Source organism: Argentina silus (genome assembly GCF_951799395.1).
Source record: "Argentina silus genome assembly, chromosome: 5".
Classification (NCBI taxonomy): Eukaryota; Metazoa; Chordata; class Actinopteri; order Argentiniformes; family Argentinidae; genus Argentina; species Argentina silus.
In genome coordinates, this window is record NC_139659.1 from 12,891,177 (window position 1) to 12,908,676 (window position 17,500).

The 17,500-nt window shown below is 46.7% G+C and overlaps 2 protein-coding genes across 2 annotated transcripts in view; both read right to left on the minus strand.

The window, feature by feature from the left end:
• adora2ab (adenosine A2a receptor b) overlaps window positions 1–8,398 on the minus strand; it is a 9,218-nt gene extending 820 nt beyond the window's left edge. The window contains exons 1-3 of the mRNA XM_083670261.1: window positions 8,142–8,398; window positions 3,595–4,478; window positions 1–1,217 (exon numbers count right to left, since the gene is read on the minus strand). The exon at window positions 1–1,217 is cut by the window's left edge and continues 820 nt beyond it. Coding sequence (XP_083526387.1) covers window positions 170–1,217; window positions 3,595–3,926 — 1,380 coding nt within the window. The 5' untranslated portion in view covers window positions 3,927–4,478; window positions 8,142–8,398 and the 3' untranslated portion in view covers window positions 1–169. The remainder of the gene's footprint in view (window positions 1,218–3,594; window positions 4,479–8,141) is intronic.
• Window positions 8,399–9,852: 1,454 nt separating this feature from the next.
• specc1lb (sperm antigen with calponin homology and coiled-coil domains 1-like b) overlaps window positions 9,853–17,500 on the minus strand; it is a 22,285-nt gene continuing 14,637 nt past the window's right edge. Inside the window, exons 13-16 of the mRNA XM_083670330.1 lie at window positions 16,835–16,937; window positions 13,648–13,764; window positions 13,449–13,508; window positions 9,853–12,439 (exon numbers count right to left, since the gene is read on the minus strand). Of these exons, the coding sequence (XP_083526456.1) occupies window positions 12,350–12,439; window positions 13,449–13,508; window positions 13,648–13,764; window positions 16,835–16,937 (370 nt within the window). The 3' untranslated portion in view covers window positions 9,853–12,349. The remainder of the gene's footprint in view (window positions 12,440–13,448; window positions 13,509–13,647; window positions 13,765–16,834; window positions 16,938–17,500) is intronic.

Sequence of the window (17,500 nt, forward strand, 5' to 3'; positions counted from 1 at the left end):
ATTCACCGGGAGAGCAGCCGTGTCCAAGATTTGGGGAGAATTTCATTGACATGCTTTTTGTTTGGTCCCTGAAGTCTCTCCCACCTCACGATATCCACGTGGGTATCAGCACATTGTCCGGGATTCAGTCACCTCTACCAGGGGCGTCCTGTAACGCCACATCCCTGTGTCATGACACCTCGGTGAGTTCTACAGAGCGGGTAGGGCTGGTCTGTGTGGGGGACAGAGGCCTGACGTGCACAAAGGACAGTTCCCCCTGGTCCTTCACCTCCCTGACCTCTGTGGCTCCCCCAGGGTACGGAGGCTCTACCCCGCCTTGGCCAGGACACCCCCTGACGCGCCGTTGCTGTCCGTTGGGGGTGTAGCTAACAGGCGCAGGGTCTGACCATTGAGGTGTCCACTGGCAGGAGGCGGGCGATGCCTCCTTCACAGCCACGTGGGCCTCACAGGGAGGGTCCGAGGGGCTGGGGTCCAGCGCGTAACTGTTCACCACGGTGCCACCGCACGAAGTGTCCACCAGGCTAATGTTGGTGGAGGTCCGCATCATGCTGCTGCTACCGCCCACGCTCCGGCCCCCCCCTCTGCCCACCCCGTGCCCGTCCCGCTGACCCAGTATGTGCCAGTGCAGAATCCTCCGGAAGGTGTGTCGGAACTCCCGTATGCGATAGGCGTAGATAAAGGGGTTGACCACCGAGTTGGCGTGGGAGAGGTTGATGGCGATGTTCATCACCCAGATGTGCGGCCGGTCGCAGTCCTGGCAGAGCAGGTTGAAGCAGTTGATGATGTGCAGCGGCAGCCAGCAGATGGCGAACAGCCCCACGATGATGGCCAGCGACTTGGCGGCGTGGACCTCCCTCTGCAGCGTGGAGCGGGACGACGAGGACGACCCCGTGACCTCCCGGTGGGCGTGAACGTGAGCCAGCTTCAGGTCCATCAGCCTCAGCTGGCGCCGCGCCGCCATGAAGATGCGGGCGTAGATGGCAAGCATGGCCAGCAGGGGCACCAGCACGAAGCCGAAGAAGTTGAAGTAGACCATGTATTCCAGCGTGACCACGCCCTCAAACAGGCACTTCGTCATGCCGTTGGAGCAGTTTCCGTTGGTGACGTTGGCGCGCGTGTTCCAGCCCAGCATGGGCGTCAGGCCGATGCCCACGGAGAGGATCCAGCACACGCCGACGATGGCCTTTGCCCGCCCCGCCGTCACCAGGCTGGCGTACCTGGGGGGTCACATCAACACACAGAAGAAGAAGGATTCAAATCAAATCAAATCAAATGTTATTGGTCACGTACATCTCTTACAGTGGTAAGTGATATCCTGAAATGCTTTTTGAATCTAGCTCCTCGTACAACAACAATCAATAAATACAATATAATAAAGTAGTAATAAAGTAATAATAAAGTAATAATAGCAGCAGGAAATGACTGTAACAGTCATACAATGACTGTTTTCACAGTAGTAGTTAAATTCAGACAGTGGATCCATATCATTCAAAGACAAAATGTCTATCCTGTGTGTCTAGGATAGGAACAATCCTTTATCCATGACCCCCAGGCATTCAAAGTCTTCACATCTTTACAACAAATCAAGGTCATTTCTCCTGGATCAAACAAACGACTCTAACTTTGGGTGCATCCGATGAGAGAATGTGGAGGATGTCCTCTATGTACAGTCGAGGCACCAGGCCCCAGAGCCTTAATCCTGAGTATGTAGAATATCTACACAATGTATATATCTCTCTCTGCTCTCGGGGAACGACTCCATTGTTTGACAGATCAACTGTACCATGTGAACAGATGGTGCAATGGATATCAGGTCAGGCGCTGCGCTCAATGTGGACGCCAGAAGGCATTTCCAACCTGTATTGTGACTTGCGAAAGGAAAATTGCACAATAACCTCTTTCTTATCTCCTATCTGATGTAAGCGAGGCTGTGTTTCATTCAATTAGTGAACACGCATACACACAATATAAAAAATGATTGAATAACGTTTGACTGTCACGACGGGATTATATCTCAATCACTCTTCCCGTCTCGCCGTGCCCGGTACGATCTGCCTCAGTTATCACACGAACAATGACAGAAGGACTGAACGTTGGCTGATGTAGTCTATTCAATTTAAACATTGAGTCAGCGCAATGTCAATGGGAGATAATGTTGCTATGATGTTGTCGTTTCTGTAAGGGCCGTGTAACTGGAGTTGATACAGTGTGTTGACATGCCTTACTAATGAGGCTGAAGTCACCCTGGGCGGTGTATCCAACTGATGACCCTGTCGTTGGTCAGCGCTGGGGTGGGTGGGGTTGAAGCCACTTTGACGGAGGGCTCTGTGGACCACGGTGGCGGCAGGCTCACTAAGCCCCTTGGATCTTTGGGTTATTGGCACCAGAGATCAGGCACCAATGAAAGCTCAGTCATATCCATGCACACACACGCATGCACACACGCACACACACAGACACACACACAAGCACGCACGCACACACCCCCACACGCATGTACGCACACACACACAGACACGCACACACACTCGCTCACATGCTCACACACACACGTATACCACGCACACACATTCCCTTTTTTCTTTTTCAGGAAACATCACAGCGTATGTTCATGTTTACATAACAAATATGAACATAATAAATATACACGCTACCGTTTTGTTCTTGCATGAAAGCTTGAGCGCCACGTTAATCAAACATTGCATTTAGCGTACAAATAAACAGACGATCAAGTCATTTATTGCCGGCAATTTGTTGCAGTTAATGTTCTTAATGACGGTGGTTTAGCAGATATCAGGGTAACAGGGTGGATAATCTACCTGCCATCACACTCTGAAGGAGACCTGCAAAACATGGCGGACTCTCTGATCCAAAGAGCTTGGCCAACGTAGAGACTTCAGCAACTGACTGTCCCCTGAAGTCATGTTCTCACAGTCAGATACAGCTCAGATACTCTGCCTGTATGAGTCTCCCTTAGCTGACTGCTGTTCCAGTAAAGAGGACCCCATGAGAGATTCCGCCACGCTCTATAAATACACGGATGAAAAAACCCCAACTTACATATTGTTGTTTTCTCATAGACTCATAACAGTAAATGGAATGGATTCACAAGGGGGACTCTGGTGGTTCCAGAAGCAAAGTGAATGCTGAAATTGAAAATAGCCTCTTGCTGCTCTCACTAGTGTTGATTTACAGGGATGATAATGATCAAAGTGCCTTTAGCAGTTTTAATCATTCCAACAGTACACAAACACTAACCCAATAAAGCCTGTGGAGACATCTGTCTCTGTCCGCCCTGCAGGGGGGAAGATTAGTGCTAATCAAATAACCCTGCTATAATTCAATGTGTTTTGATGCACAAATGCATTGGGCTGTGCACATCACTTAGCCCGCATCTAATGGCGGGACCACAGTCACAGAATCAGCCTTTGGTGCTCTCTGTAAAACAACACATCAAACTCAGGTAACACCTGAGTGCCCGTGTGCCACGCTCAGCCCTGTTGCCCTCACCCAACCCCAACCCCAAACCCAAACCCAACTCAGACCACTCCCATCCCCCTTCCCCCAGCCCCATTCCCCCAGCGCGGGCCTCACCTGAGCGGGCTCTTGATGGCGACGTAGCGGTCAACAGCGATGGCCAGCAGGCTGAAGATAGAGTTCTGGGTCAGTACCAGCACGAAGCAGGCGATGAACAGGCAGCCGTAGAAGTTGGCGCAGAAGCCCGTGCTGATGGTGATGGCGAAAGGGATGGCCAGCAGGCCCACGGCGATGTCAGCCACCGCCAGGGACACCACAAAGAAGTTGGTGATGCTCTGCAGGGTGCTGTTGAGACACACTGCCCAGCAGACCAGGACGTTCCCGGCCACGGCCAGGCAGGCGATCACCACCTCCAGGGTGATGTAGACCAGGGTGGCGTTGTCCAGCATGGTGGGGCCGGGGGGGAGGAGGTTGGAATGGACAGAGTCTGGTAGCAGGGCAGGAGCCTACTCCCTGCACACATCGCTACACATGCAGACACTCTACCAGCAGCGAGGCGACACTCACACACTCACAGAGACTTAGAGGCACGCACGCACGCACACACACATAAACAGGCATGCACACACACACACACACACACAAGCCCACAAATAAACTGAGTCAAACAGGCGTCCACTTCTTCTCTTCCTGTAGCAGATGCCCAAGAAGTGATGCCAATCACAGAGGAAGTGATGAAAGTCAGGTGATTTTTTCAGGGGGGTTTTCTGGTGGGTTTTTTTCACTTCTGGTCCTCTCCCTCAGAAAACCCTGTCTTAGTCAGGGGCTGGGCTCTGGGGGCTGGGCTCTGGGCTCTGGGGGCTGGGCTCTGGGGGCTGTCTCTGGGGGCTGGGCTCTGGGGGCTGGGCTCTGGGCTCTGGGCTCTGGGGGCTGTCTCTGGGGGCTGGGCTCTGGGAAGGGCTGGAGTGCAGCCGACCTGCTGTCACATGAAGATCAGTGACCTGAAGAGAGAGAGAGAGAGAGAGAGAGAGAGAGAGAGAGAGAGAGAAAAACAAACAACAAAGCCATTAATACAAATCCCTATACAAACAGACTGCAGGTCAGGCACCACAGGTCCCAGTAGGTCACACGGGCAATCTATCTCCCTGAGCCAGGAGGACTGTACACCGGACAACAATGCAGCTTTTATTTTAGGAAAGCTGTTACCTAAAACACACTTATCACCAGGCCCTCTCTCTCTATATTAAAAAAAAGACAGCAACAATTTGTGGGTTTTAGGAGTCCTTTGCTTGTGTATAAGGCAGCAGAGCAGGTCATGCTCTGGGTCCAGCGGAGTGGTCTGGATCACAAACTTAGTTTCCCATCAGCTCTTGTACTGCTTTACCCGTTTGATGCATTATCCAGTCTGAAGCAGTGTATGAATCATTAACATCTCCATGTCACACCCACCTGTACTGTCCGTTAATTGGTTTGATAGTTCTTGTCACACCTAACTTGATCACTCACCATCACTGGGTGTGGTAAAAACAACTAATTCCAAATGATTGGCCTGATTTACCTGTTTCCCAAAAAAAAAGTCTAAATCGCACATCCCCCAATCTTTAAGAATCAGGCAAAAAACGATACCAATTACAGCGACATCGCAGTTATTATTAGAACTGGCATTTAGAGCAAGGTTTCTTTTGTAACCATGTTAAACAGGCGTGTGTGCTATTCAAGGTGGGGCATTCTCTGGGGAATTTACTATAGTCAACTTCTCCAAACAGAATTACATTTTAACGGTATGTTGTTGCAACTGTTGGCAACATGTCCTTCCTGCCGCCCGTACAAAACAGAGAAGGGAAATGTGGGCTATTCTCTTCAGTTGGTTCAAAAGTAGGCTACTCTATTCAGTTCAACAGACCCAGGGGAGTCTGACAGAGAGACCTGGTTCCAGGTCGGCCCAGATAACACCAGATAGAACATCTTCACAAGCCAGATGACATAACAAAGTCAGATGAATGACCTCAACAACTACCTGACAACAATACAGATGAGATAAAACACAAGAAAGCAGCTTGAAGTGTGTCTACATGCCAATAAACCTGTGTTAAGGTGACCACTGTGAAGAAGACTATAGTACTAGAGGCTATATATATATATATATATATATATATATATATATATATTATTATTATTTTAAAATATATTTTTAGGGCATTTCTGCTTTTATTGGGACAGAGACAGTAGAGATTGACAGGAAGGATGGGAGAGAGAGGAGGGATGACATGCAGGATAGGTCGAGGGTCAGAATCGAACCAGGAACCTTGCGATTATGTGGTATGCGCATTAGTTTGCTACGCCACCAAGCGCCCCACTAGAGGCTATATTGACACGGGAAAGCTATGACTGGGTTGGTACATAGAACAGAAGTGTTTTCTAAATGTGAAAACACCACTGGGTACTGGTATTGGCTTCCGTCTGCTTTGTATTAGCTGGTTTATAGCAGGTCTTGGGGGTTCCTTTTGGCTATAATGTAATTAGATAGCCAAATGTAAGACAGCTGGGACTACTGAACTGTACTATGACAGCTGTGTCTGAGAACACATTGTAGTACAGTACCTCCTAACATGGGGGTGACAAGGTGGGGCGACTGTTCTCGGTATCCTAGCCCCCCAGACGGTCTGTCTGTGAAGGCTGTCTGTAACCCCTCATTCCAGCGCCTCACCTCCTAACCCCCCCCCCCCCCCCCAATTCCTCCCTTGTGGTCCTCTGGAGCATGATAAGGACAGTGGAATCTAGAGTGTTTGCGTGGGTGGGGGCGGGCTCGTCAGGGACAGAATGAGCTCTGTTCTCCCTGGGGGGGTGCATGTGTGTGATATCTAGTATGAGATCACAGAGATAGTGTGAGTGCACATTAGCCAACACTACGACGGGGACCTGCAAGCCTAACCTGGTTTCCATTCAACTCTGAGATCAACCCAGCAAACATGTAGTCTATTGTTTCTGACCGTTTTCCACTCTCATTCTGTCTGGACCTATCTCTATCAACCCACTCCATTTCTATTGCCAGTACGCTTATGTCATTAATGTTTTTTCTAACCCTAACCCTTTTCGGAAGAGGGTTCTTTTACCATAATGACACGTCTTAAAAAGGGCTCTTACTGCTGATGCTGTGCCCATCTTCGTTGCCCCTGGAGCAGTTAGGGGGTTAAGTGCCTTGCTCAAGGGCACAACAGCAGTGGTAGATATGATGCCAGCAACCCTCCAGTCACCAGCTCACATCCGGCTCCCTCCTGGGGCAGGGATCGAACCAGTGACCTACCGATTGCTGGCCGGCCTCTCGGACCTCTAGGCTACCTGCTGTCCCAACAGATTCTGAACTGTAGGGGTTGATCGTCTTGGCAATGCTCATAGCTCAGGGAGATCATGGCCACGGCATTGTAAGAACAGAGCCTGTATTCTCCTACCTCTCCTCCTCCGCTGGCCTCGCCTGACCCAACAGAGGCAGGGCTAGGATACCATCTGTGCTTTTCCTCCGCGTGTGGATCCTTAATGTGTCATGAGAAAGGTGGTGTGGGAGTTCCACTGGAGCTGCTTATCTTTCTGTGTCTACTTGTACATGCGTATGTGGTAGGCAATGCTCCAGCGTATGTAAGGGGCAATGAGTTTATGACCATTTGTGTGTGTGTGTGTGCGTGTGCGTGCCTATGTATGTGTCTTGAGGGAAGTGATAAGAACATGCACATCCTTTGGAAAGACCATATCGCGAGCCTGTCAGTCAAAATACCAGCCAGTCACCACACAGTACAGTGAATAATAATAACAGGCATGTTAGTGTTGGCTATTACACTGTGTGAAATGCTGATGCAAGGGGCATTAGGGTTTGGCTGCATCTATGTTCTGATATGCAGACACAGATAGCAATAGAGACAAAACACAGGTCAACGCCAAGCTAACTACGGCTGCATAATTTATGTTTGATGGAACCGAGGGCCAGCGGTGGAAAAAGGCTTTAGCTGTGATCCTAAACAATAGCCACAGTCCTTCCAAGAAAAGCCAGCAAAACTGTACACCATGCGTAGTGTGATGAAAATAATACATTAACTCTATCAGAGCGGTAACGAGATAAAGTTTCACAACATGTTCAACCTATTTCTGTCTGCAATAGAATGCAGGCAAGGGTCAATTTCATTTTAACTCTGTAAATTCGGGAAAGGACTGACATTGAAACGATTTAAAAGTCCACATTGTTGGGCATATTCGCAAACTGAATTTCTTTATGTGGACTACGTTCTTCATGATGGACTGACTGAATTGAAATAGAACAAAAGCCAAGGAACAGGTCTCTTGATTATTATTCTGCCATAAAAGTAGACTGTAGTCATTGTGTTTGTGTAGACTATGTCTACGTCCATATTTAAAGAAGACAGGCACATCCATATATAAATACCATGGCACAAGTGAGACTATTTATAAAAGCCTATTTCATAGACAACCGCAGGTGGTTGTATCTTTCGACCAACATCCTGTCATGAAGCTTTTCTGATTAACTTGTATCTTACCGTAAATGAAAAAAAAAAAAAAAAAAAAAAAAGCATGAACATACAGGCTTTGTTGAGACTGAGAAAAGTGTCTGAGAAAGACACCATTTTATCATACTATAGAGAGAAAACAATACTTGCCTTCTGGTCTTGTCTTATGAGTTGACATTTTCCCCTTCACGCAAATGAAGCGACAATATTCTCAAGACTTTTCTCCATGCCGGTGGGTCTCCCAGGGTTAATTTAAAACACTTTGAAAAATCATGGTTTACCTGACCAAAAACTGTGTAGAAAATGTAATGGAAAACGGAAAATATAATTAATACAATTCGAAATTATAAGTGTATAAAAGAGAGTCAATATTTCCTCCCGTGTTGAGACAGTTGATGTCGGGTTTCGGTCCTGAGACGTTCTGAGACGAGAACAGGAACGTGCGGTTACACGCGGTTGCACGCGCTCCTTTCCACCAGAACGGCACATCAGCAGCAGCACATCTGTCAGGTCTAGAATCAGACAGCAGGCAGTGCTGTGAAACAAACCGAGCCAATCGAGAGTGGACAAACCCCCTTGTGTGTGTGTGTGTGTGTGTGTGTGTGTGTCAAAATCCCCGTGTGTGAGTGTGTGATGTAGTTTATTTTCTGTTATAATTGCAAATGACGTGTGCTTTACAATAGCTGAACCTGGATCAGTTTTAATGACGTGGGATTACACTTATACACGTTGAGGTTTAAACATTGCCATAGATCAGAATCCATAGTATTTTTGCCAACCTGTTGCTAAAGCAAGATCATGATTAGAAAAAAGTATATAAAGTATATAAAGTATTCAGACCCCTTCATTTTTTCCACATTTTGTTATGTTACAGCCTTGTTCTAAAATTGATTAAATTCTCATCAATTTACACATACCCCATAATGACAAAGCCAAAACAGGTTTTTAGAAATGTTTGTTAATTTATTAAAAATAAAAAACTGAAATATCACAAGTATTCAGACCTTTTACTCAGTACTTTGTTGAAGCACCTTTGGCAGCGATTACAGCCTCAAGTCTTCTTGGGTATGACGCTACAAGCTTGGCACACATGTATTTGGGGAGTTTCTCCCATTCTTCTCTGCAGATTCTCTCAAACTCTGTCGGTTGGGGATGGGGAGCGTCGGTGCACAGCTATTTTCAAGTCTCTCCAGAGATGTTCGGTCGGGTGCAAGTCCGGGCTCTGACTGGGCTACTCAAGGACATTCAGAGACTTGCCCCGACCCACTCCTGCATTGTGTGTACTGTTACTCTTTGTACTGTTAACTGTGGGACGTTATATAGACAGGTGTGTGCCGTTCCAAATCATGTCCAATCAATTGAATTTACCACAGGTGGACTCCAATCAAGTCGTAGAAACATCTCAAGGATGATCAATGGAAACAGGATGCATCTGAGCTCAATTTTGAGTGTCATAGCAAAGGGTCTGAATACTTATGTAAATGTGAGATTTTTATTTTTAATAAATTAACAAACATTTCTAAAAACCTGTTTTCGGTTTGTCATTATGGGGTATTGTGTCTAGATCTGTGGTAATGCCATACGCAATGTAGCAACAAAGTGTCATCATCATGTAATACCAAGATGATGGGCATCTTCTTACAAAAGAGTTAGCAGCAACATTTAACCACCCCGTATTACTAACTTCAGTATTTCCTTCTGCGTCTGGTGAGACTTTTGTTTTAACACTTTGTTTTAGCGGAAGTTTCCGTCAAGTGTAAGGAGTAATAGAACAGTCCAACTTGCTAGACTATAAAGAGAGCAGAAACCCTGAATCTAGTGACCGCAGAAATAGCCGCAGATAAGAAATGAAACGAGTGTATAGGTGTGACTTTGTTTATTAGCAATGAAGGAAGCAAACAAACTGAAACAGTGAATGACTGCAGAGGAGGCGTATGGCACCACAGAAGTGTGACAAGGAACAATAAAGAGAAGGCAATTTAAGTTAATCAGTGTGTACTCAACTGGAGTCATATTTGTATTGCTTCCAGGCATTAGCTTGCTCGCACACGCACACACTCACACTCACACGCACACACTAATAAAGTGAATATAAAAACGTACATACATGTTCTTAAACACGCTTCTCCTCACACAGAACCCTCAGGTCATTTCCGTCATAATAAGTTAATTGATTTTACTGAGTTGACAGAATTTTTACATTGAGGACTTGAAAGCCAACCAGCTAAATCCACTAATTCTATTATTAAAAAAACGAAACAGTCCTCTGATACACAACTTATAGGTGTGTTCAGTGTTAAATACCTACAACAATACATTGTGCCCATAGCTTGACATGACTCAGATACCTCAATGAGGCAAGGTACAATTTATCAGTGATATACAGACTGTAGCTGTGCTATTATCAGAGTATCAAAGACCAAGTTAGGTTTAACAGAGCCTCATCATTGTACAAGTTATTCACCATAAAGTACAGGACTGGACCAGGCAATGCTCTTTAATTCATCAGGAAATACAATAGGAGCTGATTTCCAATCCGATTTGCATTTCTGCTAAACATTAGAGACCTTTATACCGCCTTATCTGATTGCTCATATGAGCCATTCAGATGGTGCTGGATGACACATGAAAAGGAGAGAACCAGGAACTGTACAAACCAGAGAGCAACCCAACCAAAACATGGCTTTAGTGTTCAGGAAGAAGAATGTGGGCCGCAGATTCTGATCTGACCAGTGACAGGAACAGTACTGTGACCTCACTCAAAACTGTGGTTTCAGCCACCAGATGATGAATGTAGTGTCAACTTTCCCGCCAACATGCGGTATGAGGCTCGCCTTGTCTGACTATGACAGGTGAATGAGGTTAAAAATAGAAAGGGGGAATAAGCAAATGGAAGAGAAACCAGTTCTCTAGATGAACCTAACATTTTGTGAAACTAAACTAACACTGTGTGATGCATGGCAACAAACAGTCCCATATTCATTAGCTCATCTTTGCTGAGACAAACCGTATCAAAAACCCAGCCAATATGAGCAACAGTGTTATGAAATATGTACATGTAATTGTGGTATATATAAATATAAAAAATAACACAAATATTCCAATGTACCTAAAACACCATTTTGTTTTTGCACACCTACACCCATAAATAATGTTGTATTTCAGAACCGTTGAGGACTGTAAGCTTTTCCCATGTGTGGGAACATAGCCAGTATAATCTCCCTGGACTGGAGGGGAGGGTGTGACTGTTTACAACACCAAAAGACCGTTAAACCTTCAAAGTGGTTTCTATGGCATCGATGAGGGTTTAAACACATTCCATCTCAGCACAGAACCTCCCGCCTCCTCTGCTTGTGCTTTGAAACCAGTGAGGATTTGTGGAACTGTAAGCGGTGCCTTTTACCAAACAGTTAGCTTATCAGGCTAGCTCCCTGTACTGTTCAGCCTACTGATGGGCGTGCTGCAGGTAACTGACCTCACTTCAGATGTAAATGACTGCTCTGCTGAGTCAAATGTTTAAGAATCATAACTAAATGCAAATGATGTAATTGCTTGTGATTTTTGTTGTGGTTTTTGTTCACATTACTAATGGTTCATGGTTATTTGTCATAATTGGCAAAGACTAACAAGAGACTATTATGGCACTGATTAGAGTGAAGTTAAGGATTGCTTCATCTGCCAGCCTTGTAGATTATCTCTTTGGAATATAAATCAACCAAGTATTGGGCCTAAATAGCTTCTAGTGTCTACAGTCAAGAGGTAACAGAGCTGGACCCTCTGTCAGGTAAGGCACACTTACTGTGTACCATAACTAACACACACACACACACACACACACACACACACACACACACACACACACAGGACGAAGGCATTTTTCAAATGGCAGTCCTGTTCTCTAGCTACACTATTCCAAATTCTAATCCACACACATATTGTTACAGTCAAACGTGAACTACCTGCCTTGCAGTGTAGTGTTAGAGGTGATCATGGTGTCGTTACAAGCTCCTTCACATGAGGCTGGAGCCATGAGGCCAGCGGACTGAGGCTTTTATATAGGAAGTCACTCAGCCAATGAAAGTTGAAGGACAACTTGAGTGGGGGGGGGGTACTTGGCAGCATATTGTCCAATAGCCATCCATCCCCCATCAACCCATCAAAAACGTCCTAGGACAACGTATGACTCAGGGAGCCTCAGCAGTCTTTGCAGGTTGAACGGCAGAAGCTGATGTTGCTACTGGATGTCCAGTGACGTGATGTCCGGCCTGGATGGACATGTAGTCTGGAGTCAGGAGCAGCAAGCTGGGGGGAGGGGGGGGGAGGTGGAGGCCGGAGGTTGGAGGGTCCAAGACGACAAGTCACGTCTCAAAGTACTTGTAGATGGCCGTGACGTAGGTCATCACACTCTGCCAGTCGGGCCTCTCAGTGTGCACCATCTCTCCAATGTCCTGAGAGAGAGAAAGAAAGAGAGAAAGAGAGAGAGAGAGAGAGAGAGAGAGAGAGAGAGTGTGTGAGTGAGTGAGTGAGTGAGTGAGTGTGTGTGTGTGTGTGTGTGTGTGTGTGTGTTCTCAGGAGCTAAGCTGTAGTGCTGCTATATGCTTGACATACAGTTCTGTTTATGCATATTTCCGCTAGCAGCAAATAGTGCGTGCAGAATATTGTGTGCATGAGAGAGAAGGTGAAACAAATCAATACTCTGTATAAGCATGTCACCACTTGGCTTCAAACAAATACATTACAATGCTGTACTTTCCATTGACTCATCACAACCCAGAGAGCAATTCTTTGTAATATCTAAATGACCATTAAAGCAAGAACAGAGAGAGAGAGAGGGCATCTCTTCTGTTATAATAATGATCATAACCATTCTTCGTTGATTCTTTGGTGTGTGTGTGTGTGTGAGAAAGAGAGAGAGAGAGAGAGAGAGAGAGAGAGAGAGAGAGAGAGAGAGTGTGTGAGTGTGAGTGAGTGAGTGAGTGAGCGAGCGTGTGTGTGTGTGTTCTCAGGAGCTCAGCGGATCGCCCACAGAAGGAACACAGTCTGTCTCTTGTAAACCACCAGTGAACTGGTCCCTGTATGACACGTGTTGTAAACAACTAATCCATTCACCTCGTCGAGCCCATAAAGGAGGGGGGTCGACAAGTGCTGTTGCCTCTTTGTGATATCTAAATGGCCAATAAAACAAGGAGAGAGAGAGAGAGAGAGAGAGAAAGAGAAAGCGTGCATCTCTTCTTCTGTTATAATAATGATTATACCATTCCTCTAATTCTTTGGTGAGGAGGGGAGAGGAGAGGAGAGGAGAGGAAAGGGATCGAAGATATGAGTCTCATCTCCACAGAAAGTAAGCCGTAATGAGCACCTCCTGCATTTTGTATTTCATGCACTTATCATTGTGTTGTCAAACATCCTTTGAGGTAAACTGACGGAGTAAGGGTTAGTTTGTCCTCAGACACCTACCAATGTGGACTTGATCCCTACACTTTCAGCCGCCTGGAACGCCAGCGTGAAGTTTCTCTTCTGGAAGGAAAAGAAAAAAGAAAAAATGGTTAAAAAAAAGAAAGAAACAAGGGCCTTTGTGTTGGACCACTGGACCACCCCAGGCCACTCCCATCCTATCTCTATGGAGCTAGCCCTGTGCTAGCCAGTCCCATCTCACCTTGTCTTGACTGGAGAGTTCCAGGTAGGGGATGTGTGCAGGCAGGTAGGTGTGGAGAACAGCACAGAAGGCCAGCCCATCGTTCCAGCTGCTGCTGAAGTTGGTTATGTCAATGTTCTGGAGAAAGAAGGGGAAACAATTGAACTATTATTATTTATTTATTTTAGCTACAACTGGTAATTGGATATTTCTATACAGTCTCTAACATGTCTCTACCATCTCCTGTGTAAAGGGGAGGTAGTTCTGATACGAGTAAGAATGCAGAATCAGATACACATTTTCTTTAGCTTTGGACGACAGCTCCTACAACCCCTCAGTGAGCTGGACCTAATAAAGCAGCCTACTGTGATTGTCATCATCCTGCCGTTTCATGATGTCATTTAATGTAGAAACCAGTCTGAAAAAAGTGGATGACACGCACGTACGTACATGCATACACACACACCCACGCACACACCATCTGGTAATACCACACAGGTCTTTCTAGGGAAGTGGAATGACGAGAGTTTTCACCCATAAGTCTTTCCTCCCACGCACGCACGCACGCACGCACCATTGGTGGTCTTTCTAGGGAAGTGGAATGATGAGAGTTTTGACCCACTACTGTTTCCTCATATTGTTAGTCACTCTGGAGAGGGAGGATCAAAGAGGTCATTGTTTTACCAGCCCTCCTTTATCACAGAGTGTCTGCTTAGCGGACATGTTTATCTCCATGGACATACTCATCACAGGGCCATGGGGCCCTGGGAAGTTTATGGTCTTTTATGAGGGGGGCGGGGGGAGATTCACGTTTTAATATCAATTAATCGTTTTCTCAACACGGATGGATGCCTTCCCTACTGGACACACATATACCTCACGTGTGTCCTTATAGTGTGTGTGTGTGTGTGTGTGTGTGTGTGTGTGTGTGTGTGTGTGTGTGTCTTGTCTAGTAGGTTAAGTGATGTTCAAGTTAAGAGAGATTATTTTATTAATGCGACATTAATCATAAATTGCCGAGTGGTTTGGAGTAGAAGACTTTGGCTTTACCTCCAACTCCTAGGAGTCTGACCTCAACCATACAGCAGCTCACCTTCCTAGTCCAGCGACATGCTCTGATGAAGGCCTAACTGGTGAAACTCACAACGACACAAAGAAGCAACACACCCTCATCAATCACATCTCTCTCTCTCTTAAGGGTCACACAGGAGCATCACACAGGATAGAGGCTCAACCATCGGACAGGTGAGGTGTGAGCGGACCTGGGGAGAAGGTAATGGGCCTAACGCCCAGGACCACAGGGTGCTATTACACAAGGACCCCCTCCCAGCAAGGAACGAGGGAGAGGATGAGAGGATGAGAAGATAAGAGACAGTTAGGGGGTCGTGCTGTACCGTAGCAGAGCCCTTTAATAGGCATCAGATCTCTCTGTAGGAGCCCAATTTACTCCCTATCCAGGCTCAAAACACCTCATCACTGTGCAGTGACACCCACTCACCTGCAACGCTGCAAACCAGGGCAATGCCTGCAACTAGGAGAGGCACCAGAAGCCACTTGGGTTCTGCAAGTTTCTTCATAACAACCTTTCACACAAGAAAGGCAGAGACTTTGATAACGTTTGGCCAGTCTTTTCTTTTTCTCGAAGCAAGGGACACATACAAAGATAGGATGGGGGGCATGAGGCCCAGGTCTAGGCCTGTCCTCTGAGCCCTGGGCTTTATCATTGTTGGGGGAGAAACAGAGGAATCAATAACGGAAAGAGCTGCAGTGTGTAAACCCCACAGGGAGAGCATTAAGGTAATCTGTGGAAAAAGAGGGTCTGAGCAGGGAGGGAGGGAGGGAGGGAGGGAGGGAGGGAGGGAGGGAGGAGAGGCCTGACTAGCAGTGGGCTGTTTACGGCGAGCACGTCGGTGAGTCGACTGACAGACAACACTCATGGCAGCACCGGAGCACGAGTAATATGAACACATTAACAGACCTCATGAAAACTAGCTACATTAGACGCATCTCATGTGACTAGAGAGAGAGAGAGAGAGAGAGAGAGAGAGAGAGAGAGAGAGAAAGAAAGAGAGACAGAGAGAAAACAAGGAGAGATAGACATAAAGAGAGAGAGAGAAAAGAAAAAGAGAGAGAAAGAGAGAGACTAACGGGACCGTCACCACTTCCTGTTTTAAACCAACAGTAAAGATGCAATATCAGATTTATACAACTTAAACAAAACAGAAAACAAACTAGAAGGTCGCTACGGCTTTGTCTTGGTATTCTAAACAAACCCAGAGTCTGCCCTCCCTTCACGCCACACTGTTCGGTTCCTGCCAACCTGTTCGGTTCCTGCCAACCTACTCTTGCCCATACTGGCACAGCCTCAGTGAGCGGGTAGGCTGGCAGAGGATGGGACGTGGGTGAAATCTGGCACACTTCCTGGAGCGGGTAAACCACAGCTGGTGCCATGGTAACCTCACAGGCAGCTCTGGTAGGTAAACATCTAAAAAGCCATGAAGGAGAAGGAGGGGAGTCTGATAGAAAAGTAACAGGAAAGAAATAAAGGCTATGTGGTAATACGGGGTGATGTTAGCAACCGTTGGCAAGAACACACAGCTTCGGTCTGCTGATCAAATGTATGTGATGGCCTTCCCTACGTTCAGCAGGTCTATAGAACCCTCTAGAAGGAAACCATAGCATCCAATGGGGAGAAGTCTGTTAGGATTTGGTGTGTGTGTGTGTGTGTGTGTGTGTGTGTGTGTGTGTGTGTGTGTGTAACCAAAGATTGTAGAATGAAGAAGATGGATGGGCACTGTTGAACAGAGTGCGGACGGAAACGGATGCTGAGTGAAGTGAACCTTCTGGCTCCTTCCATCTCTGTGGTGACATTTTAAACAATCAGCCACAGGTGACAAGGAAGCAGTAAGCCTCTAGTTCAAATACCCCCACCACTCAGGCTGTCCAATTGCTAGCTTTTCGATAGCGTAGCTGGTTTACGGGTCGGGTATTTGAGGAGACGGTGTCACGTGTGTTGGCAAGTCAGAGGTCACCAGTTTGAGACTCGGAGTCGGAACGACTTGAATTGCGGGGCAGCTGTTTGCAACAACTTGACGTCTGTTTCAACTCCTTCACCACCCCCCCCACCTCTGAGCCCCCCCTGCCATCCACCCCTGTGCCCCCCCCACTCCACCCCTGGGTTAGGGTTAGGGTTAGGGTAGTACCACACCTGGTAGCCCTCAGTCTTCTTCTGGCACCACTTGAGCAGGGCGTTCCTCTTGGATCCTCCGTACTCCCGGGCCAGAGCACAGAGCGGGTCTTTCCTCTCCTCCCTGGAGACACACAGACATAAACAAAGATATCCAGTGTATCCAGTGTCCACTCTTAACATATTGTATTGGATAGAGTCAATGAATATAGACAGGAAAGTAAGGAGGAGAGGGTATGTCAGCAGGACATGGGCCGGATTCAAACCCATGCCGACATGTGCATACGTGTGGACCACCACCGGCCACCTCTACTGAAGGTTCTGAATGTGTACTACTCTGGAAACTAAGGAATCTAGGATGAGCAACGTTGGGACGTCGTAATCCTAATCACAATATAGAGGTAGACACTGGGGGAACAGTCTGCAACCGGAGGGTCAGCTGACATAAGAAACCTCTAAAATACAATGTATGTATTATTGTACAGGTCATTCTATGTTCTCTGGCTGTTTTGTCCTGACTGTAACTGTACTCTCCAAGCCCCCTGCATTGTATCCTCACTGATGAGCATGTCAGGCTAGCAGACAGAGAGATTTAATAATTCAGAGAGATAGAGAGAGAGAGAGAGAGAGAAAGAGAGAGAGAGACTGAAGAAAGAGAGGGAGAGAGTGAAAGGGGAAAAGAGCCCG